Source organism: Mustela nigripes, chromosome 1 (genome assembly GCF_022355385.1).
Source record: "Mustela nigripes isolate SB6536 chromosome 1, MUSNIG.SB6536, whole genome shotgun sequence".
NCBI classification, from domain to species: Eukaryota; Metazoa; Chordata; class Mammalia; order Carnivora; family Mustelidae; genus Mustela; species Mustela nigripes.
The window spans coordinates 9,540,743-9,568,247 of NC_081557.1; the positions used below are offsets into that span (position 1 = coordinate 9,540,743).

The following is a 27,505-nucleotide window of genomic DNA, read 5'->3' on the forward strand; positions in this document are numbered from 1 at the left end:
TCCATCAAAAGAAATGAAATCTTGCCATTTGCGACAACATGGATGGAACTAGAGGGTATTGTGCTTAGTGAAATAAGTCAATTGGAGAAAAACAACTATCATATGATCTCCCTGATATGAGGAAGTGGAGATGCAATCTGGGGGGTTTGGAGGGTAAGAAAAGAATAAATGAAACAAGATGGGATTGGGAGGGAGACAAACCATAAGAGACTCTTAATCTCACAAAACAAACTGAGAGTTGCTGGCGGGGGAGGGGTGTAGGGAGAGAGTGGTTGAGTTATGGACATTGGGGAGGATATGTGCTATGGTGAGTGCTGTGAAGTATGTAAACCTGGCAATTCATAGACCTGTACCCCTGGGGCTAATAATACATTATATGTTAATTAAAAAAATATTTTCACTGGGTTTAGATTCCTAGGTTAACAGTATTTTTGCCAATGTCCTCTGGGTAGCATTATTTCTGGTGAAAAATCAGTGATAATTCATATTATTGTTCTCCTATCTGTAATGCATACTTTCTCCTCTAGGTACCTTCAAGATTTTATTTTTTTACTTTTAGGAATTTGACTATGTTTTTGTCTGGGTGTCATTTTCTTTGTACCTTTTCCTGCTTGGTGTTCACTGAGCTTGTAGGATCTGTGAATTGTTCTTTTTCTTCGAATTTGGAAACATTTCAGTCATTATTTCTTTAACTATTTTCTTCTACCTTAATCTTTTCCTCCTCTTATTGTAGGACTGCTTTATATATGTTAGACCATTTGATGCTGTCTAATGATTATTGCTTTTTTTGTTCTCCTGTTTATTTTTCCCCTCTGTGAGCATCACTCTGGATAATTCCTATGTTTCTATCTTCAATCTCACTGATTTTTCCTTCTGTAGTTTCTATCTGCTATTAATTCTCCCCCTTGAATTTATATTTCAGAAACTATATTTCTCAGTTCCCAAATTTCTATTTCTTTAGTAAGCTTTTCCATCAGTTTACCCAGTATGGAAATCTTTTCCTTTAAGCCCTTAAGTATATTTATAGTAGCTGTTTAAAAGTTCTTGTCTTCCATTTACAACATTTGTCATCTATGGGTCTGTTTCTATTTTCCATTAAAAAAAAAAAACCTGGTTGTGGGTCACATTTTTCTGATTTTTTCATGTACAGAAATTTTCAATTTTATGTTGAACTTTGTGAATGCTAAATTGTGTTTAGTGTCAGGATTTAGTTGCCTTCCTTTAAAAGATGCTCTTTTTGTAATTTTTTTTTTTTTAAAGTAGGCTCCATGCCCAAGTTGGGGCTTGAACTCACAAAGAGTCCCATGTTCTACTGAAAGAGCCAGCTAGGCACCCTTGTTATATCATCTCCTAATCAATAGTTAATTTACTGGCAGGAAAACCTGATTTTTGGGGGGCTTATTTTTAAACTTTATTGGAGAGGCACTTAGGTGGCTCAGTTAGTTGAGTGTCTGCTTTCAGTTTGAGTCGTGGTCTTGTGGTCCTGGAATCGAGCCCTGCAGTGGGTTCTCTGCTCAGCAGCAAGTCAGCTTCCACCTCTGCCTCTTCCTCTGTGATCTCTCTCTCTCTCTCAAATAAATACACAAAATCTTTAAAAAAACAACTTTGTTGGAAAGGTCTAGAATGACAAAGCTTAGGGCAAAGTACTGCTACTCCTAAAGCATGGCCTTTCTGGGTCCTCAGCTGAATGCACAGAATATTTAGGGAGGTCTCTTGACTCTGGCTAGTAGGAACTCCTATGTCCCCCTGTACTATGAGACCAAGTAGCTGTTCTCTGTCAGACTTGTGAAGTCTCACCCTGTACATTAAGTCTTTAGTATTTGCCTAAAAACTTAAGACCCATATGCAGATTTCTGAATTCTCTCTAATAGCATGACCCACAAACCCCAGCTGTCTCATGTTTCAAATGTTAAAATAAATCTTTGCTGTGTTCTGCTTGGATTCCACCTCACTACAGCACCAGAAAGTATCATCAGGCAGAAAGCCAGAGAGACAGTGGGGTCCCCTTTGTATATCTCTTTTCTCTTGGGCATCACAACCTTGCACTGCCTATTGTACAATGTCCAAAAACAATCACTTCATATATTTTGTCCAGCTTTATGGCTGTTTATGGTGAGAGGGCCATACAGTGTAGAATTTCAAATGCCATATTTATGTAACTTGTTCCCTACTTTGATAGACATTTAGGTTGTTTGAAATGGTAGTGTAGCATTAATGATTAAATGTGCAGCTCTAGGTTAAACTCCTACTTGTGCCATTACTGGCTGTTGCTCCTTGGGGGAATTTACCAGCTGATTTCCTCACTTAAAAAATGGGATATAGGGGCACCTGGGTGGCTCAGTGGGTTAAGCCTCTGCCTTCAGCTCAGGTCATGATCTCAGAGTCCTGGGATCGAGCCCCGCATCGGGCTCTCTGCTCACCAGGGAGCCTGCTTCCTCCCCGCCTCTCTGCCTGCCTCTCTGCCTATTTGTGACCTTTGTCTGTTAAATGAATAAATAAAAAAATCTTTTTTTAAAAAATGTGATATAATGAAAACAACCACTTCATGGAGTTATATGAGATACTATATGTGAGATGCTTAGAACAGTTGCTGGAACACAGCAAGTACTAAAAAATTACAATTAATATAGTTACATAATTAATATAATTATATAATTAATTATAAAGTTATAATTATACCCTATTCTTACTATTACAAAAAAATGGCTACAGGGGCGCCTGGGTGGCTCAGTTGGTTGATCGACTGCCTTCGGCTCAGGTCATGATCCTGGAGTCCCGGGATCGAGTCCCACATCGGGCTCCCAGCTTCATGGGGAGTCTGCTTCTCCCTCTGACCTTCTCCTCGCTCATGTTCTCTCTCACTGTCTCTCTCTCAAATAAACAAACAAATAAATAAATAAAGCTTTATTTAAAAAAATGGCTACAATGAATACTCTTAACATTTTATTTGCATTCTATGCAAGTCTATCTCTATTATTGCTAGGTCAATGGATATATGCCTTCACGACTTGATAGATATCGGCCAAATGCTTTTTAAAAACATTGCACTAGGGGTGCCTGGGTGGCTCAGTAGGTTAAAGACTCTGCCTTCAGCTCAGGTCATGATCCCAGGGTTCTGGGATCGAGCCCCACATCAGGCTCTCTGCTCAGCAGGGAGCCTGCTTCCCCCTCTCTCTCTGCCTGCCTCTCTTCCTGCTTGTAATCTCTCTCACTCTGTCAAATAAATAAATAAATAAATAAATAAATAAATAAATCTTAAAAAAACAACAACACTGCACTAATTTACCATCTTATGTTTTTTTTCTAACTCTAGCCAAGTCTTAGAGATAAGCCAAACCTCTAAATTTTGCCAATCTGATACACGTGCACCCCCTCTTTTAATTACGGGACAGAGTACCCTTTCATGTTTATTGGCTCTCTATACATTTTTTTATGACCTCCTGTTGGTGTCACTCATTTGGGTTTATTTTTTTCTTACTGATTTTATTCATTCACCCAACTAATTGTATTGAGTACATATTAGGGATACCACAGTGAGCAAGACAAAGCCTCTCCCTCATGAAGTTTATAATACAGTCAGGGAGATAGAAAATTGGCAAAAAAAATAGAATAAAATAATTGCAAATCTGGGAGCACCTGGGTGGCTCATTTGGTTGGGCGTCCAACTCTTGACTTCAGCTTAGGTCTTGGTTTCACCTTGGGTCTTGATCTAGCCCCTAGGGTCATGGGATCTACCTCCAAGCTGGGCTCCAAGATCAGCATGGAGTCTGCTTAAAGATTCTCTCCCTCTGCCCTCCCTGCCTCACCTCCCCAGTTCCCTCTCTCTAAAATAATGAAATAAATAAACATTTTTTTAAAAATTAAATAAATTAGGGGCACCTAGGTGGCTCAGTCAGTTAAGTGTCAGCCTTTGGCTCATGTGGTGACCCTGGGGTCCTGGGATCAAGCCCTGCTCAGCATGAAGTCTGCTTGAGATTCTCTCTTTCTCCCTCTGCCCCTCCCCCTCCTCTCTCAAACACTCTCTCTCTCAAATAAAATCTTAAATAAATTATAAATATTATAATAAATTATAAACATTTAAATAAATTATTTAAAAATTAAATTAAAAAATTACAAGCCATATGAGAAGAAAACAGATGATGTTAAAATCATGAGAAAGCAGCAATAGGCAGAATGGGGAAACCATCTCCTTTAGAAAGAGTGGGAATCATGGAAGGTGCATTTGGAGAAATGAAATTGATATTGGGAACAGATGGTTGAGGAGACAAACATGTGAGGAACAGTGCGGGGCGGGGGGGTCCCACTACAGGCAGAAGGCATAGCCATATGCAAAAGCTCTAATGAAGGAATGCACTTAGCATGTTTCAGAAAGAGAAAGGTCACTATGGCTGTAGAGGACTTGGTGAGGGAAGAAAGCCATTGGATGGGACTGGAGAGATAGGCAAGGGGCCACAGGGCAAGGGCTATGGGAAACCAATGGCAGGTTCTAAGTAGGAAACTGACATGATCTTAAATTCTTAAAGATCCTTCAAGCTATTCAGTGAATGGATGGGAGGGAGTCAAACATGGATAAAGCAGGAAGGCTAGTTAGGAGACTATTACAGAAATCCGAACAAGTGACAATAGCTTGGATAAAGTGGAGACCCTGGAGATTGAGGAAAGGGAGGAGATTTGTGATATTTCTGGAGGTACAGCCGGCAGGACTTGGGATGGATCAACCATGGGGACTCATGGGGAGTGAAGGTTCAAAAAGGAGTCCCAGGTCTTTACCTTGTTCACTGAGTGAAAAGAGCTTTTACAGTGATTGGAAAGACAGGTTTGGGAGGTGCAGTGGGAGATGGAAAGTTTGGACCCAGACATCTTAATCTGGATATGATGCTAGGACATCCCAGGGGAAGTGGAAAGAAGACATTGGATATATGAGTAGAAGCTCCAAAAAGGTACTCTGGGCTACACATATAAATTTATTTCATTTCAAAGATTTTCTTTATTTCCCAGAGACAGGGAGAGGCAGAGGGAGAAGCAGGCTCTCCACTAAGCAAGAAGCCCAATGAGGGCTCAGGACCTTGAGATCATGACCTGAGCGGAAGGCAGACGCTTACCTGACGGAGCCACTCAGGTGCTGAACACATATAAATTTAATGAGAAATGCTCTCCATGGGGTGTTTGTGTGGCTCAGTCAATTGAGGGTCAGCCTTCAGCTCAGGTCATGATCCCAGAGTCTTGGGCTTGAATCCCACATCCGGCTCTCTATTCAGTAGAGAGCCTGCTTCTCCAGTCACCTCTGCTGTTCACTCTGCTTGTGCTCTCTGGGTTTCCATAGTTAGCCTTTTGGGATGAAAGCTTTTGTTTTGGTTCAGTAAATAAAGTGTTGGGGGCATATGGGTGGCTCAGTGGGTTAAAGCCTCTGCCTTTGGTTCAGGTCGCGATCCCAGGGTCCTGGGATCGAGCCCCAAATCTGGCTCTCTGTTCTGCAGGGAGCCTGCTTCCTTCTCTCTCTCTCTGCCTGCCTCTCTGCCTACTTGTAATCTCTGTCTGTCAAATAAATAAATAAAATCTTTAAAAAAAAAAAGAAGAAGAAGTGTTGAGCACATTTTAAGCATTCAACTCAATGACTCACTGCTAGGATTAACATTAGAAAAAGGACCCTGGCCTGAGAGCCAGAGGTTTTGGGTTCATTTCCTTATTCCTTATACTAGTACATAAGAAAAAAAAAAAAGAAGAAATGTATTGGCTCACCTAGCCTGGAAGACTAGCCAGACAGGTCACAGAATTAACCAGCTCCAGAAAGCATGGCTTCTGGAGATAGCAATTCAACGTCTCTGCTCTACTTTCCCTGTTACCCGGATTCTCTCTCACTGTAGAAAGATCTCCATGTGGCTGTGCCTGCGAGCAACCCTAGCAGAAAGAATGCTCCCCCAACCCCTGCTCCCATGAATTAATCCCAGGGAACAACTCTCATGGGCTGCAGGTCACATGTCCAATCCTTGGGCTAATGACTACTGTCGGGGGAATGAGTCGGTTGGCCGGCCTAGGTCACAGATCCAGCCCTGGACCCAGGCTGTAGAGAGCAGGCTGTGTTCCTTCCTGTGGGGAGTCACGAATCAAAAGCAACCATAGTGCATGTTAGTATTTCTAGCCCATCACTTCCTTGCAGGCTGCTGGGTCTCATGGCTGTTCTGAACCATGATTTCCTCATGTGATAAAATGGAGATTTCTGTCTGATCTGCCTCATTTTATTTTATTTTATTTTATTTTATTTTATTTATTTATTTCAATAATGAGGCTCAGGGCAACCCTCTCGGGTCCCCTCCTTCCTCAGGAGCTTTGTACTATTACCTTGCTATTGCTCAATAAACATTGCTTTGCAGTGTTGGGCAATGGTGGGCAGAAAAGCCCTCAGAAATACATACCTACATACATACATAAATCAACTAATTAAAATAAAAAATAATGAAGGTCAGAGGACATATGGCGTGTAAAAATGCCATACACCTATTATCTTAGTGAACAGTATCAGTCAGGCCAAACTACTTGAACCAAGCTCACTGGATAACAATTTATTAACTTGTGGTGAGAGTCATAACTGTTTTTGAAAACATTCAATAATTTCGACCACAAAAAATGGTAGGATGATAAGGCTGTCAGACTTGGTTGCCTTATGTGACTCTCTGGAGACTCCATGTAAGAAACAGAGTTATTATCAAAGGCGTTGTCTTTAGGGGAATACCAGAGATACGGTGTCTTGAGTAAAACTTCCATCAAAAAAGCCTAGACTCGGGGCGCCTGGGTGGCTCAGTGGGTTAAGCCGCTGCCTTCAGCTCAGGTCATGATCTCAGGGTCCTGGGATCGAGTCCCGCATCGGGCTCTCTGCTCAGCAGGAAGCCTGCTTCCCTCTCTCTCTCTGCCTGCCTCTCCATCTACTTGTGATTTCTCTCTGTCAAATAAATAAATAAAATCTTTAAAAAAAAAAAAAAAAAAAGCCTAGACTCCTAGAGCCAGAAGGCACCTGGTTTCTTCACCTTAGACAAGGACTCTTGAGGCCACAGTAGTTGACCTGATGACCAACATTACACAGCAGTACATGAGCAGAGGACAGGGTCCAAGGTCTTTCAAACCCCTGTCTTTATCTTTTCTATTCTACCATTGCCTCCCTTCCTGGCTACATCTTATTGGAACTTGATGGATTATTGTCTAAGTCGGAAAGGCATTAGGATAGAATTTGACTGTAATCGGGGATCACCATTATTGGGATAGATGGCGAGGGGACCGGGAGACTCCTAGGAGAGACCAGGCTTGTCATGCTTCATTCCTGTACGTGAGAAGCTCACAGGATTGGTGGGGAGGCAGCTAGTCTGAGAGCAGCTCCTCTCCTGTTCTACAGACAACAGCTGCAGTGGAATCGAAGAACACATAGTAAGTTCTCCATACAGAGACTTTGATGACAAACTATCTCACGATAAAAAGGGCCTTAAGGGGCGCCTGGGTGGCTCAGTGGGTTAGGCCTCTGCCTTCGGCTCAGGTCAAGATCCCAGGGTCCTGGGATCGAGTCCCACGTTGGGCTCTCTGCTCAGTGGGGAGCCTGCTTCCCTTCCTCTCTCTGCCTGCCTCTCTGCCTGCTTGTGATCTCTGTCTGTCAAATAAATAAATTAATTAATTAATTTTTAAAAAAGGGCCTTAAAATGTTCTTTATCATTTGATCTCCTAATTGAACAGAAGTTATCCTGATGCTCATAATATAAACGAATATGTTTGGATTTCAAACAAAAGTTCATCACTGGCATATTTATACAAGCCACAACTTCTAAATTAATGTCCAACAAAAGGGAAAAGACTGTATATATTAGGGTGTATGCATATGATGGCTTGCTACGCTGACGCAAACAATCTTGTCATCATGACTCTAAGCTTAGTCTTTCTCTTTGATTTTATTTTGTTTTTTAAGATTTTATTTATTTGACACAGAGAGAGAGAGAGACAGCAACAGAAGCAGCAGAGGGAGAAACAGGCCCCCTGTTGAGCAGGGAGCCCGATGCGGGGCTCGATCCCAGGAACCTGGAACCTTGACCTGAGCTGAAGCCAAATGCTTCACCGACTGAGCCACCCAGACACCCCAAAATAGAGATCCTTTGTACTGTAAAGCATGGCATTAAAAGACCAGCAAAAAGCTGACCTGGATGCCCAGGGGCAGTGTAGATCAATTCCCTGGGGGGAATCTGAAGCTCTGGGACCTACCTTTTCACAAAGGCAAGCCAGAGGGCCTGTGAGGAAGAAGGCACTCCAGACAAGGAAGGACAACCCCGCTGACCCCGCCACGTCTTCTCTGAACCCGGATGGCCTTATATCACACACATTCATTGAACCTACCATCTAGGAACTAAAGTTATAATTAGGTCTAAGGGTACAATCCAGCTCCAGATCTCCAATTTTTCTATGTGTGACTGCAGCTCTTTGGATCTCAGTAGCCTTACCTATTTAAGAGTGGGTTTAATGTATCTATCTGTCAGGTGCTTATACTCTAGACAGTCACAAGATCCACTTGGAAAATTCCATGAGTTCATCCTCTGTGGGTCCCTGGCCCCCCAACCCCACTCCCATGTTCTTAGAATGCAGTAAACTGAAAGAATATTCTTTCTAGACATCCCTGTGCCTTTAAGAAAAGTGTGATCTCGGAGCACCTGGGTGGCTCAGTGGGTTAAGCCTTGCCTTCGGCTCAGGTCATGATCTCAGGGTCCTGGGATTGAGCCCCACATCGGGTTCTCTGCTCAGCGGGGAGCCTGCTTCCCCCTTTCTCTGTCTCTGCCTGCCTCTCTACCTACTTGTGATCCCTCTCTCTGTGTCAAATAAATAAATAAAATCTTTAAAAAAAAGAAAATGTGATCTTGGGACTCTTTCTCTTTGGTTCAAGCAGTATACATCATGATGTTTTACTGATGTAGTATTTGATATAAGTTAGCTATTACAAATGATTTTTCGTAACACAAGGACTGATTCAGTTCACTTAATTAGCATCTACTGTAAGGTATTGTTCACTGCGTTCGCCCAAAATTACCTAATTTCACAGCAACCCAACCACTAAGAAGATGGCTTTCATCGTTAAAGGTCTGAGGCAATCTCAATGGACAAAGGCTGCAGAGGAGCCAAGCACAGCCGACACACTTTCTCCTCCACTTGTTGATTTTGTGAAGCATTCAGTCCACTGTCTATGACATTTGTGACTCTTGGCAAAACATGGCAAAATCTGAACACACACCTTAGGCGGTTCCAATGGCCTTTCGCAGTCATGTTACTGAAACATGGTCGGATGGGAACTGGCCTTAGGGCCTTCAGCTGATTTCTCTATTTCCTTAGTCATTTTAGCCAGATGGTTAGAGGAGTACTCCCAAGTCCCAATCTGGAAATACACATATGATTCATTTCCTGGATAAAGCAAGTTAATGGGATCAGCAGAAGCCAGTAGGCAAAGGATTTGTCCAGTTAGCCCCTGGGTCAGGCCTGGGAATGGATTTTTTACAATCTCCGTGGTCTTGTATGTAGGATTAGGAGCACAGGCAAACGAGAGGGCAATAGCGTATCCGCCTGCTGGTTGATATGCCTGCTAACCTGTTATTTTTTTCAGGCGAAGACAATCAGTTATTTCAACAAATGTATTGATTCCACACAGAACCCCAAACTACGGTACTTTGAATATACCAGGTAGCCTGAAACAGAGTTCATAGTCCCTGCCCCGGATTAGAATCTAGTTAAAGAAATAGCCAAAATACAGGACACCAACGTAAGAACACTTGCAAAGGAAAGAAACACGAAGGCAAATCTAGATCATACAAACTTCTTAATGTTGAGAATTAGGAAAAGGAGCAATTTGCATCTATCCTCTTGACTGCTAATCTTTCTTCTCCAGTGGCCTTAAACTAGGCATGATCTGGATGATACTGGACTTTATATTCCCAGTACCTATTCAAATAACTGACAAAGAGCAGATACTCCACAAATGTTAACGAAACACTTGATGAATGGTTTTAGGAAGCTGGGTTTCATCAAAGAATTACCCTAAAAGTGGCATTTTAAAACAATAAACATTTTTTTTCTGAAGGCAAAAGTAATACTTGCTCATAATAAAAAATATATAAAGTATTAAAGAAAATATCAATGACTTTGTTCCACTCATCCCGAAATAGTTACTATTATCATTTCCTACTAGTCTTTTTCTAGAGTGATGATTATCTCCTCAGCCAGTAAAATTTCATTGCATTACTTTTAACGTCTGCTTCATATTCCACTGACAGGCATATAGGTGGTTGCCATTTTTTGCCGTCATAAATACTGCTTCAATGGATATTTTTGGTTATAAATATTTCTCCCCAAAAGATGTCCTTAAAGCAGAATCTGATCTATAAATATAGAGAGCAAACTGGTAATGGCCAGAGGGGAGGAGGCTGGGGATGGGGGGTAAAATTGGTGAGGGCAAGTGGGTAGACAGGCTTCCAGTTATGCAATGAATAGGTCATGGGAATAAAAGACACAGCATAAGGGAAATAGTCCCTTTGGCTATATCCCTAAACATGAAAATACTGGAAATACTTTTAAGGTACTAAATAAAGTTTCCAAACTAGTTCTCCAGAAAGTTTCATCAATTTACATTCCCACTCGAAGTATATGAGACTTCACTACAGGACTAATGGTTATAACAAGGTCTTCCTTCTTCTTCAGTGAGATTAAGCAACTTTACAGAAAAACAAAGAATGTTAAATTAGGAAATGTTTTCACCTTTGGCAGATTCCTCTCCTCTGTTGTTTAATACCCATGGGATTGCTACATAACTTTAATTAGTGAGTATTCACTACTCTGGGTTCTGCTCTTTTCACTGCAAAGTACTTTCTACCTATAAACATAGTTCACATCATGGTCATTTTTTTTTTCAAGATTTTATTTATTTATTTAACAGAGACAGAGAGAGATCACAAGTAGGCAGAGAGAGTGGGGGAAGCAGCTCCCACTGAGCAGAGTGACCGATGTGGGGCTCGACCCAAGGACCTCTATATCATGACCTGAGCCAAAGGCAAGGGCTCAACCCACTGAGCCACCCAAGCACTTTGTAATTCCTCATTGTGCTGTAATTCCTCATTGTGCCAATATATCCCAGTGAGCCTGAGGGTTTTCTTTTCTTTTTTTTAAGATTTTATTCATTTATTTGACAGAGAGAGAGAGAGATCACAAGCAGCAGAGAGGCAGGCAGAGAAAGGGCTTGGTGGGGGGGGGGGGGGAGAGCAGGCTCCCTGCTGAGCAGAGAGCCAGATTCAGGGCTTGATCCCAGGACCCTGTGATCATGACCTGAGCCATGAGGCAGAGGCAGAGGCTTAACCCACTGAGCCACCCAGGCGCCCCATGAAAGTTTTCTTACTTTTCTACAAATCAGAAATTTATAGTTGTTTCCAATCTTTACTACTAAATTAGCAATAAACACCTTCATAGTTTCCCACTCCTCACTTTCCCAAGAGCGAAATTACTTGATTGAAGAGTACAAATCATTATATACCTTTGGTTACAAACTGCCAAGCTGCTGGGCAAGATTTGTTTTATAAAAAGGAAAACTGATGAACAGAGGGGCAGCTGTCTATCATTCTAGAACAAGGTGCAGGGCCCCGGAATTTTAACCAGAAGCCAGGACATCTGAGCTTCCTCACGGGCACTTGGGAAGTCCCTTCCCCGGAAACTTAGCTCTCTTATCTATAAAAAGAGATATTTGGATTGAATGGATTAAGGTCCTTTTCTACCAGAAATCCAGTCATACTTTTCCCTGACTCCTGGAATCTCAGTTCATGGGATAAGGCTCTGCTTTCTTTCTCTTGGCTGCAGAATACCATCAGAGACCCAAATACTAGTGTCTTCAGAGGACAGACAGCAGAGCTTAGGGGTTCAAAGCGCAGGCTGGTTTGAATTTCCGCCTTGCCCCTTGCTAGCTGTGTGACAAACCACACGAGGTCTCCTGTGTCTGTAAGGCTAGTACTAGTTTCTACCGCAATGGGTTGTTTTGAGAATTACATGAAGTCTTGTTTGTAAGACACTAACAGTGCCTGGCACATAGTAAGTGATTTATAGTGTGCTTGTTGAATAAATAAGAGAAAATTTAGCAGTAAACTCTGGGTCTCTCCATACTGCAACATGGAGAATTTAGCAGTAAACTCTGGCTGCTTCCTCACTCCTTCCTAAAGCCCAGAGGTCTAAGCCCCAAATCCCTCTACTTAAAAGGGATTTTAGGAAGGTAGGTTTAATCAAATAATCATCCTACAAGTGGCATTTTTTTCCTGAAGGCAAACACATGCTCATAATAAAAAAATTCAGAAAGTATTAAAGAAAAATATAAATGACCTTGTTCCACGGCTTCTCCTATGGCTCTGGGGTGTTTCCAGGACAAAGTAGGGATGCCTCGGCTTGAAGACCCAGGTTTTCCACACACAACCTCCCTGAAGTCAGGGAGATGCTGAAGACATCCTTTTATTTAAGGATCCCAGTTAATTCAGAACAGACCAAAAATTAAAACAAAAAAGGTAAACAGAGGTAAAAACAAAGGTAACAAGGTAAAATTGTGGGGGCATTTTCAACGTTATTTTGAGCAAAATAAAGCATTAACATGCCCCAAACCCAATTAACCATAATTATAACCGCCAAGGGTTCTCACACTGTTGTTTCCGGGCCCACAACCAGGAGCGCCTCGGTGGTTTAACAGATGGACTAGCAAGGGCGCTCCAGGGGCCTACGGACCAGTCCTCCGGGGCAACCTCGACAGCCCCGCCCACCCCCCCCCCCCACGCACCCACGCGCCGCAGAGACTGCGATCCAGCCCGCGGGGCCCCCGGGAGCCACAGCCGCGAGTCGGGAAACTGAACCCAGCCGCGAAAACCCCACCGAGCCCGCGAGTGGGCGCGCCTGCCCCCATCCTACCCCGCGGGCCGGGCGGGAAGGCGGGGGCTCGCTCCCCGCGCCACGCCGCTCGACCAATGGGAGCGCGCGCAGCAGGGCTCCGTGGTCCGCGCCGCGGGTGCTGAAAACCCGGCGCGCGCAGGCCGGTCGGATCCCCGCGCACGCGAAGCCGGCGCGTGCTACCGCACCGGCCTGCAGCGCGCGCCTGACCGCCCCTGCCCCGATGGACTCCGAGACCCCCACCCAGGCGCCGGCCCCGCGCTACTTCACGTGGGACGAGGTGGCGCAGCGCTCCGGGCGCGAGAAGGAGCGGTGGCTCGTGATCGACCGGAAGGTGTACAACATCAGCGAGTTTTCCCGCCGGCACCCCGGGGGCTCCCGGGTCATCAGCCACTACGCGGGACAGGATGCAACGGTGAGCGCTGCCAGACCGCGACACGGGAGTGGGCGGGGCCGGGCGGCTGCCGCCGGAGGTCCAGTGCGCGAGGCAGGAAGTTTGGCACCCAGGGACGAGCTCGCAACTCATTCGGGGAAGAGCCAGCAGGCGCCCAACATACCCTCTGGCCACGACTTAGCACGGGATGCAAGGGCAGAAGAATAGCGGCGGAAACGGGCCAGAATCAGGACGGTGGGGCTTGGAGGCCGGCAACGTGCCCACACAAAGGACTGCGCCGCCCGCGCGCGTGCGTTCGGTCTCTGGCCGCGTCCTTGGTCGCCAGACGTAGGCAGACCCCAGAGCAGGACAAGCAGGGAGGAAAGGCAGCATGCAGGGAGCCGGGAACGGCGGCGCGGCTGAGGCCGAGGGAGGAGAGGGGTCAGCGGCGGGAAGAGGGAGTCTCGACCTGTCTCGGCGGGTGGGAAGGAAGCGCAGCGGGCGCCTGGGCTGCGCGTGCCCGCGTGCGAAGGGAAGCGGGAGGGAAGCGTTCTCGGGGGCCGGGCCGAGGCGGGAAGCCGCCAGGTGCCCGCTGCGGTGGGAACCCCCGTACAGGGTGAAGGAGGGGCCTCACCGCCCGGAGAGGACTAACCACTGCTGGTGCACAGTGGGTCGGGGAGCGGCGTGCAGAAGGTGGGGGAGCCTGCGTCAGCTCCCAAAAACCCGAATCATGGTGGAAGGTCACTCGGCCGCAGACCAGCGGGGTCTCCAGCTATTCGCCGCAGCGGACAGCTGTTTGCACTCCCGGGCTGTGGTTCGCATCCGTTCTGGCCTCACTATGGGGGTCAGCGCGCCATCCAGACCCAGTGTTGCTCTTCCCTTTCTAGACCACCTGCTCTCGGACGTAAGGCAACTGGCTTCTTCTGCCGTGGGTGGAGAGCAGGCGATCACCTCGTGGGACCCTGTAGAGACTTTGCTGCGCCGCGTCCCCTCCCCCTATATCGTTCCCCAGCCCGGCGGCATGACCACTTCCGCTGTCCCTACCCTCTGCCTTTGCCATCCGGGAGAGTGCCTGGGCCCACCAGAGTCCCCGTTATGTCGCAACGGAGCATAGACGTATTGGCCTGAGGGCCCGCAAACCTCCCTGCGCGGCGGCCAGGCGGACGCGGGGGACCGGCAACGCCAGAGCTTATAGCGGTCGCCCCGAGTGACCGCTCGGAAGCCGGGACTGCCGAGTGGAGGGAGGACGTGGGCTAACGCATGCGCAAATGAGGGAGGCACGCACGCGGGGTCCTCACGCCGTGTGATTTGGGGCGGGGGCTGGGGCCGGCCGCAACCGGGATAGCGATTGGTCCAGATGTGTGGTGCCACCGGCCGCCGGCTCCGCCCCGGCTCGGGTCTCTAGTGCAGCCCACGCGTCTCTAAGGCCTGGGGCCGCCGGACCTAGCCCACCTCACAGAACCAAAATGAGCCACTCTGGGGCAGGGGGGGGGGGATCGGAGTCTTAGGGGAAATATGGAACCCTACAAGGTACAGCGGCAGAGAGAAAGAGGAGAAATGCAGAAAGTCCCAGTTCGGAGGTAGGGAGTCTTCCTAATCACATTTTATGAAGAACGCTCGCTCAGAGAAGTTCTGTTAAAAGTCCCATAGGTAAAAACAGAAGTCTAGCCCCACCCACCCCTTCTCGTTATTTCTCACCTAGATCTTAAAATCTTGTGCAAAAGCTGTTCATAGACACTCCTAGAGGACAGGACAGCCCAGAGAGGTCTTTCTGTGGTCCCCCTAACCCACACTTCCTATTCCCTGCTGTGGTGCCCTTTTCACTAGAACACATGCTGGGTGTTCCTGAGCTGTGCACACCTGGGAAAGGTCTTAAGCACCCTCAAAGGACAGCTGACTGGAAGTGCTGACTCTTTGAACCCGGATACAGCCTCCTTGCTAAATTAGGAGGATGGCCTCTGGTGTGAGCCCTCCAGGATCCCGGGGAGCCCCCGGCCGGCTTCCTAACCGCTGTGTCTTCTCCTATCTTTGCAGGATCCCTTTGTGGCATTCCACATCGACAAGGGCCTTGTGAGGAAGTATATGAACTCTCTCCTGATTGGAGAACTGTCTCCAGAGCAGCCCAGCTTTGAGCCCACTAAAAATGTGAGACTCTGCTGTTTGGAGACACTTCGGTTGTTGAAGGGTAGGGAGAAGGGAAGCCTAGATAAGATCACAGTTGATCACAGTCTGTAGTGTTGTTTTGTTTTGTTTTTTAAGATTTATTTTATTTGAGAGAGAGAGCAGGAGTGGGATGAGGGGCAGAGAGAGGAGATTCCCCACTGAGCAGGGAGCCTGATGCAGGGCCCTATCCTGGGACTCAGGGACCAAGACCTGAGCTGAAGGCGGATGCTTAACCTCCTGAGCCACCCATGCACCCCCACAGTCAGCAGTTCTTGTGAAATTTTGAGGTACCTGCTTCTCCCAGTCACTGGGACACAGGTCTAAGGGAGCAGGGCTTTGAAATGCGTGGCTCTCACAACAGTACCACCACTACCCTCATCAAGACCCATCAAACACTTAACTCCGTGTCCGCTGTAACCCCGTATAACCCGCACACATTTACGGATGAGAAAACTGGGGCTCAGGGAGGGTGAGCCATGTGGCCAAGAATCACAGTGTTAGTAAACGGTGGAGCAGGGATCTGAAGCAAGTCTTGAACTCCAAAGACCATGTGCTCTTAGACCTGACCCCACAGCACCTGTCCTCCTTCCTCCGTGTCCTGGTAGCTTTACCTAGGATTATGGACTTGCCATAGCTATCTGGGGGTAGAGGGTGCTGGAGCCAAAGAGGCCCCTTGTCTCCAGCAGTGCTGGGTTACATCCGGAAAGAATAACAGCCCCTCCCTCTCTACTCTTCTGCAGAAAGAGCTGATTGATGAGTTCCGAGAGCTACGGTCCACAGTGGAGCGGATGGGGCTCATGAAGGCCAACCATGTCTTCTTCCTGTTGAACCTCTTGCACATCCTGCTGCTGGATGTAGCTGCCTGGCTCACTCTTTGGGTCTTTGGGACATCCCTGGTGCCCTTCCTCCTCTGTGCAGTGCTGCTCAGCACAGTTCAAGTGAGAGCTCTTGGCTCGTCAAGAGCACAGCCGTGCTCAGCATCCTTGGGGAAAGGAAGCTCCTTGTGTGCCTCAGAAGGCCAAGGAGCCCAGCCCTGTGACCAGAGCAGCTGAGGATGTGGGGGAGAGTTAGTGCACAAAGACATCTTATCATCTGTGCCTTTTATTCATTCCTTGGCCACATGTGCGCCCTCCTTTTGCTCACCCAAGGGTAGCCCAAGTGTGCCAAGAGTTAAAATTCTGATTTTTCAAAAAGCTTGGCTTTTCCTCACTACGACATTGCCCAACACTCTCATAAAACTTGGGCCCTAATTATCAGAACCCATTTGCCAAGCCTGCCACTCGCCTCTGAGTTTGTCTCTTTGTCCTTTTTTGTAGTCTGGGTATTCACTCCATTATAAGTCCTAGGACTCCCGGAGAGTTCTATGCGAACTCCTCTAGGGAAACTGAAAAATAGGGAAAGCATAGTGATTTGCCCCATCTCTCGTATGAGTTAGTGGCAGAGCTAGAGTTAGGACCCAGGCTTCCTGACTCCTTTCCCGACATGCTCAAGGTACTGTGGCAATCGCAGGGCTAAGGCGGACAAAGGAAGGGGCTGAGGTAGAGGAGCCACTGAGGTCTTTGAGAGGGAGCCTGGGCTAGTGGGCTGCTCTCAGCACTAACCTTTCTCACTCAGGCCCAGGCCGGCTGGCTACAGCATGACTTTGGGCACCTGTCTGTCTTCAGCACCTCTACCTGGAACCACCTGCTACATCATTTCGTGATTGGCCACCTGAAGGTCAGTGGGCTGGGGAGGGGCTCTTGAAACTCCAGTCAATGAAGGGTTACCTTGGGGGGATGAGGGAATGCTAGGCGTTCATACTCATGTCCCTGCTTTTCTGTAGGGGGCTCCTGCCAGTTGGTGGAACCACATGCACTTCCAGCACCACGCCAAGCCCAACTGCTTCGGCAAAGACCCGGACATCAACATGCACCCCTTCTTCTTTGCCCTGGGGAAGATCCTCTCTGTGGAGGTGAGCAGAAATATCAGTGGGAAGGTCTTGGGAGAATGGCAGCCAGCCAGAAGAGAGGCTCTGGGGAAATGCTCACAATGCTGTCAGTAGGGGTGAGGCGCGGGGGCCAGGCTGGCTCCCAGGTAGTTGTGGGCAGCCGCAGGCAGTAAAGAAGCTGCCCAGGACAGAGTCATCTGTTCTCCCTGATGAGTGCAAGCCAACAGTTATTGCATAAAGGCACCTCGTGCTGCAAAGGATCCAAACAATGATCAGATTACTATGCAAATCTCTTGCCAGTCTAATGGGTGGTCCTCCTTGGGGATGCTTTTTAGACACTCCTATCCCGGGTAGTCACCCCCACCCCTCCACCCCTGCCCCTTGCAACTTTGATATCCTACTGTGTGCAGTCTTCCGCATCAAGGGCTGGACCCACCATCTTACTCTTCTTTGATGCCCAGTGCCTGGAACATTCATTCACTCTTCCCACCCATCTGACCCCAGCCTGACTTACAGGGTGGTCAGTGTCAGGTCTGAGTTATTCCCTGGGGTTATGAGCAAAAACTGCAGTGCAGCTACTTAAGGACGAATGCCTGAGGGTAGAGAGCTGGAGAGCTTTCGGTGAACAGAAGGCAACAGGAGGCTTTGAATGGCCAGCAGAGTTGTTGGTTAAAGTTACTTTAAAAGCCTTTGTGCCCAGGCTCTAGGCTGCGGTCTGAGTCCCACTTGGTCCTGCTCCCCCGCTGTATGAGACATTCAGCCGTTCAGGACTGCTCCATTCCAGGCACGAGTGAGTGCAGGGTCGGCTGGCTGTCCTCCCCCTCTGGCCAGGAGAAGGACTCTGTGGAAAGGCTTTTACAGGATTGGCTGTCCTGGCACTAGGAGCCCCTTGTTTGAGGCTTATGCCCCACCTGTCCATAATGTCCTAATGGTCCTACCTTCTAAGCAAGGGCTTGGTTTGTACACGTCCGACACTGTGTTGTGGTCAACAACTACGAGGCTGGTCAGCCGGCCCTGGACCCCCCTTTGTGGGGAATTTGTTAGAGCATCAGCTCTTGGTAGCACTTCTACTGTCACTCTACAGGGTTTTTTTTAAAAAAAAAAAAAAAGTGGGAATTTAAGTGGAAAAGAACCTTCTCACACTACTGCCTTTATTGCTTCTGGGTACTAAGGTTTTCAAGAAACTCCCACACTAAATATATTAAGTGATGTAGGATCAACAGACATTTTTCTGTCTAGTTCTGAGCCAGAGGATGGGCTGCCTATTCGTAAGGGCCTTGGCTGGAGCTGCATGGCCTTTGCTTCGGCCCCTCCGGATGCTGATCCCCAGGCCGGCCCCAGGGCATCCAGTGCCTCCCGAGTCTCTGGGGGAACAAGGGGCGCCTGGGTGGCTCAGTGGGTTAAGCCGCTGCCTTCAGCTCAGGTCATGATCTCAGGGTCCTGGGATCGAGTCCCGCATCGGGCTCTCTGCTCAGCAGGGAGCCTGCTTCCTCCTCTCTCTCTGCCTGCCTCTCTGCCTACTTGTGATCTCTCTCTGTCAAATAAATAAATAAAATCTTTAAAAAAAAAAAATGCAGGGGACGCCTCACCCTAAGCACAAACTTTCTGGCTCTGTCCAAGAGTTGAAACACGACAGGGCAGTTATCAGGATCATAACAGCATCTGCCATTCAAGGAGGCAGGACTCCCTTCCATAACAGTTCCAAAACAGGCCAGTGGTCTTCCCACTCACCCCCACAAACAAGACAGGGGCTCCTCTTCTAGTTTTCCCCTTAAGGGATGGGGTGAACCTCTCCCCGACATCCAGATTATCAGCAAGCCTTGTTAATACTGTCTCCAAAACACACCAAGTGCACTGACTTCTCCCAGCTCCACGGCTTCCCAGCTCCACCCCTGTCCATCTTGGACCCTGATTCCTGTTCCAGCCTCTTCACTGCTCTCCCTGCAACTCTACCTCCCCCCTGCAGTTCATTCGTGGCTCCCACAGGCAGAGTGAGCCCTTCGAAGTGCAAAGCCAATAATGCTACTGCTGTCGAAAGCCCTCCAGTGGCTTCCCATCACCACGGGAATAAAACTCAGGCTCATTACCAAGGTCTTCCCAGGGCCTTCTAAGGTCCATGGGGAAGTGGCCTTCCCTCGTTTTTCAGCCTTACAGCTTACTGTTTGCAGCCACACTGCCCCTCTTGTCCCTTAAACATCTCACGCCTTTGTGCTAGCTGTTCCGCCTGCATTGAATGCTCTTGCCCTGAATTTCTGCTTTGCCGGCCCCTTATCATTCAGGGGTCAGTTCCGATGGCAACACCTCAGAGAGACCATATCTGACCAGTGGAGCCAGGACGCCGCCCCCTCACTTTGTCCTGTCTTCCTGTTTGTAATCTGTAATTACCTCGAGTTCTGTTCACACGCTGGTCACCAGCTTCCTCTCCTCAAATCACAAGCTCCATGAGAGTAAGAACGTTCGTGTTATTCACCTCTGTATCTTCAGCACTAGAACAGGGCCTGGAACATAATAGGTGCTCAGTAAATACTTGTTGCATTCAATCAGTTAATACAGAGAGACTGCTTCATCTAGCCCAACGTCCCTGCCCAGAAGAAAGAGGAGTTGGCATTGCACTCATGAGTACGGCGCCTCCTGTGCTCTGGGTCATCCGGTTGCCAGAACTTACTGGAACAAGAGGGGCAGAAGGAGCCATCAAGTGAGACAGCAGAGCTTTGCTGTCGTGATTTTGTGCGCCCATGCTAGGCGTTCAGGCTGACTGACTTGACTGCACCAGCTCGTCTCTACAGCAGCCAGGCTTGCAAGAAATCACTACCCTTTGGGAAAAGCCTTGCCAGAACCTTCAGATTGTCAAGTTCTGTTCCTTTCCATGAATATTTGCCGAACTTGGCTTAGCATGCAAGGGATTTTATAAAGTTCAAGTTGTAGTCAAGAGACCACAAGAGGGTCTGGATGGATGGATGTAGAGGGAATACTGGCCTGTGTAGGGTTATAAATGGTTGTCTATGGTCAGCTCAGTTGGCCAAGTGTCCAACTCTTGATTTTGGCTCAGGTCATGATCTCAGGGTGCTGGGATCAAGCCCCCAGTCAGGCTCTGTGCTCGGTGGGGAGTGGGATTCTCTCTCCGTCCCCGCTCCCCGCTCACTCTTTAAAATAAGTAAACAAATCTTAAAAAAAAAAAAGAAAGTACTAGATGGGAAAAGGGCGAGGATGTGGAGAGGCCTGGAAACCTTGTGACATAAGTTTCGATGAACATGAGGTGTCCTGAGGACCTGCAGACTGTTGTGCTCGTGCCTCGTGTGGGCAGCGACCACGGAGCTATAGGCCATGGTGTGTGCGCCTGGCCCATCCCGGCCAGGGCCTCCCCGCGCCGGGCGCTAGGGGCAAGGCCCGGCCTGCAGGAGCAGTCTAACAGCAGCCACAAGCTCACCCTGGAGTAGGCCCAAACTCCTGAGCAGGGAAAAGCCAGGCTCACGGCGGGAGGGGAATGGGGCGACTGGTCTGCGGTTACTGATTTCTTTGCGCTTTTCCTCACAGCTTGGGAAGCAGAAGAGAAAGTACATGCCGTACAACCACCAGCACAAGTACTTCTTCCTGAGTGAGTGCTTCTTCCTGAGTGCGCATCCGGCACAGGGGACTCTCCTGGGATGGGGTCGCTGAAGGGATGTGAGGAAGAAATGACTTTCTGAAGGATTATGCTATTTCCAGTAAAGACTGGAGGAAGCACCCTGTCTCTGACTGGGTTCCTCTCTGCGCGGGAGCAGATTACCATCTCAGCTGAGCGAAGTTTCCAGGCTAATGTTTGGTCAAGGGTCATGTGTAGCCAGGGCCAAGGAGTTCTTCCACAGGAACACTGTGTGGTCCGGGGCAGCCATCTAGGGTAAATCTTAGACCCTGAGAAACAGACTTGGGCCAAGACGACTCCGTGGAGCAGTCCAGCACCCAGGGGGACAAAGGCAGACGTGGCTGTCGGAGGACTGGCCTCAAAAGGAAGTGGAGAGGCTGTTAGAGCTGAAAAGGAGGACACTTCTGTGGTTGTCTTAAGCTCTCTCTGAAGAATGCTCTATATTCCTTGCTTTTCAAAGTCTTCATCATGCCTAAAATTTGAGTTTCCTATTAAAGGAAGGGAAAGGGGGGTTCCACTGATCCGATTTTAGTTGAAAGGAATTTATCCTAACTAACTGCCTGTTATGAACTATCATTCCTGGAGAAAGGGGGCCGGGCTAGAAGGGTAGAGCAGAAACGTCTGGAAGAATTTTACAATCCGTGGCCCATCAGGATAGAGGAGCCGTAGGTGAGCACGGTCCTGCGGCGGTTATAGGGAGCGTGAGGACCGTGCCGAGAAGGGATACAGAAAAGGAAATGGCACAGCATTAGTTGGGGACCCCTTCTTCCACTCCCAGCGTTCTGAGAAGCCCGTCTGCCCCTTCCCAGGCCTGCCCTCCAGGGCTTTGGGTTGGGCAGTGCCAGCTCATTTTCCTAGTCCGAAGAAGTCAGCTTTCAGCCCATGAAGCCTCAGCAGGGCCCCCTGCTCCCCGCTCTTTACCGGCTCATCAGAGCAGCGGGGAACACAGGGCGGGTGAGCGCGAGGACAGGCAGCTGGGCGGGTTCTGTGCGTGGAGCTCGTGGAGCTCGAGTTTCCCCAGCTGCCTCGTTCCCCTGGAAGAGAATGTCCCTCCCACCTTCACTCTCCTGGCATCCTCTTGGGAGGTCTTGGCTTCTTCAGACTCGCATTCCTGCCCACCTTCCGGGCCTGCCGGTTGCAGTGGAGCGAGGAAAGCCAAGGCAGCTGGAAGGGGCTGCAGGAAGAGGTGGCAGGGGGCAGCCCCAGGCCAGAGGCCACCCCTCTGGCGCGCAGCTGCCCTCCTGCTGCTCACACCCCCTCCCTGTCTCCATTTCCTTCGCAGTTGGGCCCCCAGCCTTGCTGCCTCTCTACTTCCAGTGGTATATTTTCTATTTTGTTATCCAGCGGAAGAAGTGGGTGGTGAGTATCCATGGCCCCCAAGTTCCACATCCTTTGTGTTCAGAATCCTGAGGGAAGGGGATGGGGGTTCTCCAGAGGAAAGCTCACAGAAATTTACTCCAGGCCTAACGTAGAGCAAAGTTAATAGAACCGAACACAGACCTTCCTTGTCTCTAGGCGTACGACCTGGACTCAGCAGACAGCCTAACTCCCAAACCCCTAATTCTTTTTTTTTTTTTCTTTTTTAAGATTTTATTCATTCATTCATGAGAGAGCGAGAGAGAGAGCACGCACAGGCAGGGGAAAGGGCAGAGGGAGAGGGAGATTATCTCTCGAGTAGATTTGGTGCTGAGCACGGAGCTCCAGGCTCAGGCCCACGACCCTGAGATCCTGAGCTGAGCCGAAACCAAGAGTCGGTGTCCAGCTGACTGAGCCCCCCAGGCGCAGCCCCCCGCAACCCCACGGCCTGTTTCATTCAGCTGGTGCCTCCTGAGGTTCTTGTGCTTGGCATAAAGCCAGGAGCCAGGCTTTCGGGTGGGGAAGAGGTAAATGCAGAAGGTTCTGGGATTCTAAAATGGCCCTGCCTGCTCCTGGCTAGATGAGAGGCCTCGGAAAAGGCTTCGCAAAGTCACTTCTGCAGCTGGCCTTGGAGGGTGGGCAAACGTGGGGTCGGGGGAGGATGGGCTCTGAGCAGAGAAGCTGGGGAGTGAGGGGCAGTTTGGGCCACTTGGACGTGTTGTGGACTTGTGTCAGGGGAGAGCTGTGATGCCGAAGGAGTGCTGGCGCAGGGCACCGGCCCAGACCGAGCTGCCATGCGGGGAGACTGATTTGGCAGCTTGATGAAGGCATAAAGAACGTTGACGGGCTGGGAGGAGCTGGAGGCCTTGGCACCTGGGAAGGAAACAGGCAGGGCGGACCGGAGGCCACCGCAGGGAATGGAGGGAAGGCACGAGATACTGCAGGACTGGGTCCGTGAAGAGAAGCTGCCGGGGACAGTGTTCCAGTCTGGGTCCCTGGCAGAGGGGCTGTACCAGGCAAACGGGTGAAACGAAAGGGAGAGGAGGAAGTGCTTCGTGCCAGTCACCGCGCTGTCTGCCTCTCCCTGCAGGACTTGGCCTGGATGATCACCTTCTACGCCCGCCTCTTCCTGACCTACGGGCCGTTCCTGGGACTGAAAGGCGTTCTGGGCCTTTTCTTCGTGGTCAGGTACTATTTGCTGGGGAAGGAGCCATGGCAAAGAAAAGCCGATCTGTGGGAAAAAACGAGTCTGGTCTGGGGGCCGCGCTTGGGGCTTTAGGCACCAGGGGTGTCTCGGGTGTTTGCCTGGGAAGATGTCCAGGCCAGAGCTGTTACCTGAGGGAAAAGAAGTCTGACATGTACTGTCTTTGTCTGTGTGCCGTATCCACCAGGTTCCTGGAAAGCCACTGGTTTGTGTGGGTCACACAGATGAACCATATCCCCATGCACATTGATCACGACCGGAACATGGACTGGGTCTCCATCCAGGTAGGGGACGGTCACTTGGAAGACCTGGGATGACACAACTCATGAAAGGGGTGAGTGGGCCCCGATGCAGGCAAGGGGCTGGGGCAGTTAACAACAAAAGTCCCCAAACAGCACTGCCTCATTGGCTTGAAGCTTCACTCCTGCCATCACGTGGCGTGACCAGGGACGGTGCCACACTCCCTCTTCTCAGCCAGCTTTGCCTGGAGAAGGTTGCGTCGGCCTTTCCCTCTGGTACCCAGAGCCACTCTCTCCTCTGCCCTCTTCCCCCAGCTCCGTGCAACGTGTAATGTCCACAAGTCTGCCTTCAATGACTGGTTCAGTGGCCACCTCAACTTCCAGATAGAGCACCAGTAAGTAGGGAGACCTGAGAAGCAGGGTCCTTGGGAGGGTCCCTGCGGGGAAAGCAGGGAGGTTGAAAGAGTGGAGTGAAGCCACTGACTGTCCCGTTCTCCCTGAAGTCTTTTCCCCACAATGCCTCGACACAATTACCATAAAGTGGCTCCCCTGGTGCAGTCCCTGTGTGCCAAGCATGGCATAGAGTACCAGTCCAAGCCCCTGCTCTCCGCCTTCGCCGACATTGTCTAGTGAGTACCTGCGCCTGGGAAGATGGCTGGTAGGGTGGAAAGAGGGCGGGCAATGGGGGGGGTGATGGGGGGGGGGGGGGGAGCAACAGGCAGGGTTCCCAGTCTTCTGGAATGGACAAGCGGCGGGATGCTCTGTTGGTCCTGTGGCCAAGGCAAGCCTTTGTTCCCAGTGCCATGGCCCAAGCTATTTCTCAGAAGCAAAGGGTAGGAAAGGGGCCATGGGATCGGCCTCCATTCCCCTATAAGAGCCTCACTACTCCATGTTTTAGGGTGGTTGGTTTGGCTTTCGGCCCTGGCTCTGCTCTCTTTCACTTCCTGCTCCCATCTTGCCCCCACAGCTCACTGAAGGAGTCTGGGCAGCTCTGGCTAGATGCCTATCTTCACCAGTAGAACAGCTGCCCCATCTGGAAGAGATGCTGGTCTTCATTGATAATACAAGCCCATCTGGGAGATGGTTTTTCTGGCACCAAGGCGGAGGGGAGCTTGAGGGAAAATGCCACTGTAATTATAATATTCAGAGGGGGTGGGTTTGAGGAGATAAAGGCTCAACTCAAACCCCTCCCCTTTATCTTCCAGGCACAGACTTAAGACCCAAAGACATGCACAGCCCCTGGAGGGAGGGGTGGAGCTATTGGGGCAGAGATGTAAGTTTCCTTTCCTTTTTCCAGTTTGGCAGAAACTGATGCTTGGTGAGCAAAGAGGGAGTCCGAGGGTGTTGGAAGAATAGGGGGACCTACCAAGCCCAAAAATCAGTAAGAGATTTAGCATTAAAATTCCAGCCAGGAAAGGGGTGAGCCCATCTCACTGGTCCACTTCTCAGTGCCTTCCCCACCCGCTACTGTCTGAGAAGACAGAGCAGCTGAACCTTCGGAGCAAGACTTATATTTGAGGCCCGGTGTAGTGCGCTGCCTGGGAGGCTCAGCTCACTCTACAGCTAGGTGGGACCTAGGTCTGCCTCAGGCTCCTGGAGAAGCAATTTTCCCACTTCTAGAAGCAGGCAGAGCAAAGCCAGGACTGTGTTGCTGGAGACATCTGACATTGAAGGCTCCTGGCATCATTGATTTTGAGCTTATGTTCCACCCGGGGAGCATTAGGTCCTAGGTCTTGCCAAAATAGCAAGGAGAGTTAAGTGGTCATTCAAAATCCTCTCCACCTTGGGGTCACCTCTTATAATCACCACCCAAGGAGCAACACACTTTTAGGATGTAGAGTCTATTTCTTGATTCTTAGCCACAAACAGCTGAACAGACGGGACAACTTCATCTCCTCCCTAGAAACAAATGGAGGTTCCCAGTGGTTTCCCTCTGTCTTCCTACCTGTAAGTCCAAGTTTAATAAAGTAGTCAGCACAAGTGACCACATTGGGAGACTCTAAATTATCAGTCAGGAGGAAACCACAAAATTCAGTCCTAAAGAATATAGGGGTTGCTAAGAAATTTTCTAAATTTCTTAATTCGAAATTAAGAAGCAATTTCTTTTTAATTTCTTAGAAATTTCTCAGAAGAAGCAATGTATTGCTTCTGAGTAGGAACAGTGAATTAAATATAATCACTTCACAGTCCTAAACCAGAGATAGGAAGATAAAAACAGTTTGTGAACTATGAACTCTTCAAGCGTCTTCTCACCTGGACACCAGGTAGGAATTTAAGATAATCTCTTAAAAAGCCTCCCCGCCTAATACTGAAATACAGTCTTTTACAAAAATCTTCTGGTTCTTAAAAGGTAACAACCCGTGTCTAAAGCAAACAAACAAAAGAATGTGCCCAACAGTCTTTGCCTTAAGCCCCAGGGCTTGTCCTCTGCATTCACAGCGGCTGCCCCACAGTCACAGCAGGTGAGGGCGTGGTTTACCTGTCCGACAGCACCTACTCTAAGCATATTGCGCATTTTGGATCCCGAAAGGAGGAAACTCAAACTAGAAGGAAAAAGCAGAGCCATAGTTGAGTTGAGCCCACGTTTAGTTGTGGGAGAGAACAAAGGTCATCTGAAAGTGAGCTGCAGTGGGGTTCGAACACCCCCGTGGAAAGGCTGCAGGGACAACTTCAGCGGTTTGTCAAAACACAGATTAAAGAGACAACACGAGGGCAGGACAGGGTGCAGAAGAGTTCAGCTCTTCTCCATTTGCGCAGGACTTGGTTTGAAACAACCTGGATAGAAAGACTAGAAGCAGGACTGAAAAGTTCTACTTTCAGTGGCTTCCTCCCACTGAGAACAGGTGCTGATCCTGCCCCATCCCTCTGGTCGCTACTTCCCAAGGTTTAGGGAGTCCTGTCACCAGCTTGTCCGGCCACCTGGCCGCCAGCCGGGGCAAACCCAGCACGGCTTACTGAGCCAAGCCCAGGTCCTCAACGCATTTCAACCACTGTGGCCTTCTCTCCTTAACCTAGACTAGTGTGGTCTACACGGCCACAGAGGGACACACCAGCGACAAAAAGCCTCAGGCTGTTTTAACAGTGCGATGAGTGATCTCAAATCCAAGCAGTGACCTGAGAAAACAAGCTTAAAGAGGACAAGTCACCTCCAGTCACAGATTGTGGCAAAACTAACATCTGAACTCCGTGTCTTAGAATTCGAACCTCCATGTTTATCTTTGTTACTCTCATCTTCCCGCCACGTTACTGGAAGCACTTTCTTTAGCTGGCCCCCACACCTGCATCCTTTTTGTGTGTGCTAATTTTGTTAACACATCCAGATGAGGTAAAGCTGAAAAATAAAGTTAATTTTGACCAAATGAAGGCTATTCTATTCACTTGTCGTAATCCACGATTTTCTTCTGCACATGCCAATGGGACTCCCTGTGCCTGTGCTGTAAGTTACTACCTACCTCGGTGGCTGGAACTTTCTGACCAGGAGTTCCCAAACGGACTCTCCTTTGCACGAGGCCTTTGGGCAGAGGAGCAGCAGGACCCTCCGAAGGGACACCAAGGCACAGGTAGACCATGGCAAGGAGATAGCAAGCCAGCCCCTTCTCAGGACCCCCCTATGTTCAAGTGCTCACTCTCCACAAACACTAGTCAGGGGCACATGTGTCTCCTTTCATGAGACAACCCCCTCACCCTTTTGCCCTTGTTT

At 49.0% G+C, this 27,505-nt stretch overlaps 1 protein-coding gene and 1 long non-coding RNA gene across 7 annotated transcripts in view; one reads left to right on the forward strand and one right to left on the reverse strand.

The window, feature by feature from the left end:
- LOC132020163 (uncharacterized) overlaps positions 1 to 12,901 on the reverse strand; it is a 20,513-nt gene extending 7,612 nt beyond the window's left edge. The window contains exons 1-2 of the long non-coding RNA XR_009404942.1: positions 12,815 to 12,901; positions 12,370 to 12,492 (exon numbers count right to left, since the gene is read on the reverse strand). This is a non-coding gene — a long non-coding RNA (uncharacterized LOC132020163). The remainder of the gene's footprint in view (positions 1 to 12,369; positions 12,493 to 12,814) is intronic.
- On the forward strand, positions 12,840 to 27,164 carry FADS1 (fatty acid desaturase 1). 6 transcript variants are annotated; one of them, XM_059404284.1, is made up of 12 exons: positions 12,840 to 13,336; positions 15,329 to 15,439; positions 16,198 to 16,395; positions 17,072 to 17,173; positions 17,280 to 17,408; positions 20,919 to 20,979; positions 22,289 to 22,365; positions 23,453 to 23,550; positions 23,754 to 23,850; positions 24,121 to 24,200; positions 24,309 to 24,434; positions 24,773 to 27,164. In XM_059404284.1, the coding sequence occupies exons 1-12, from the start codon at positions 13,145 to 13,147 to the stop codon at positions 24,822 to 24,824; spliced, it is 1,323 nt and encodes a 440-aa protein (XP_059260267.1). In that variant the 5' UTR covers positions 12,840 to 13,144; the 3' UTR covers positions 24,825 to 27,164. The 6 variants fall into 6 exon arrangements, with proteins under 6 accessions (XP_059260267.1, XP_059260226.1, XP_059260234.1 ...); XM_059404243.1 differs by lacking the exon at positions 12,840 to 13,336 and adding an exon at positions 13,381 to 13,613; XM_059404251.1 differs by lacking the exon at positions 12,840 to 13,336 and adding an exon at positions 13,381 to 13,604.
- Positions 27,165 to 27,505: the final 341 nt, after the last annotated feature.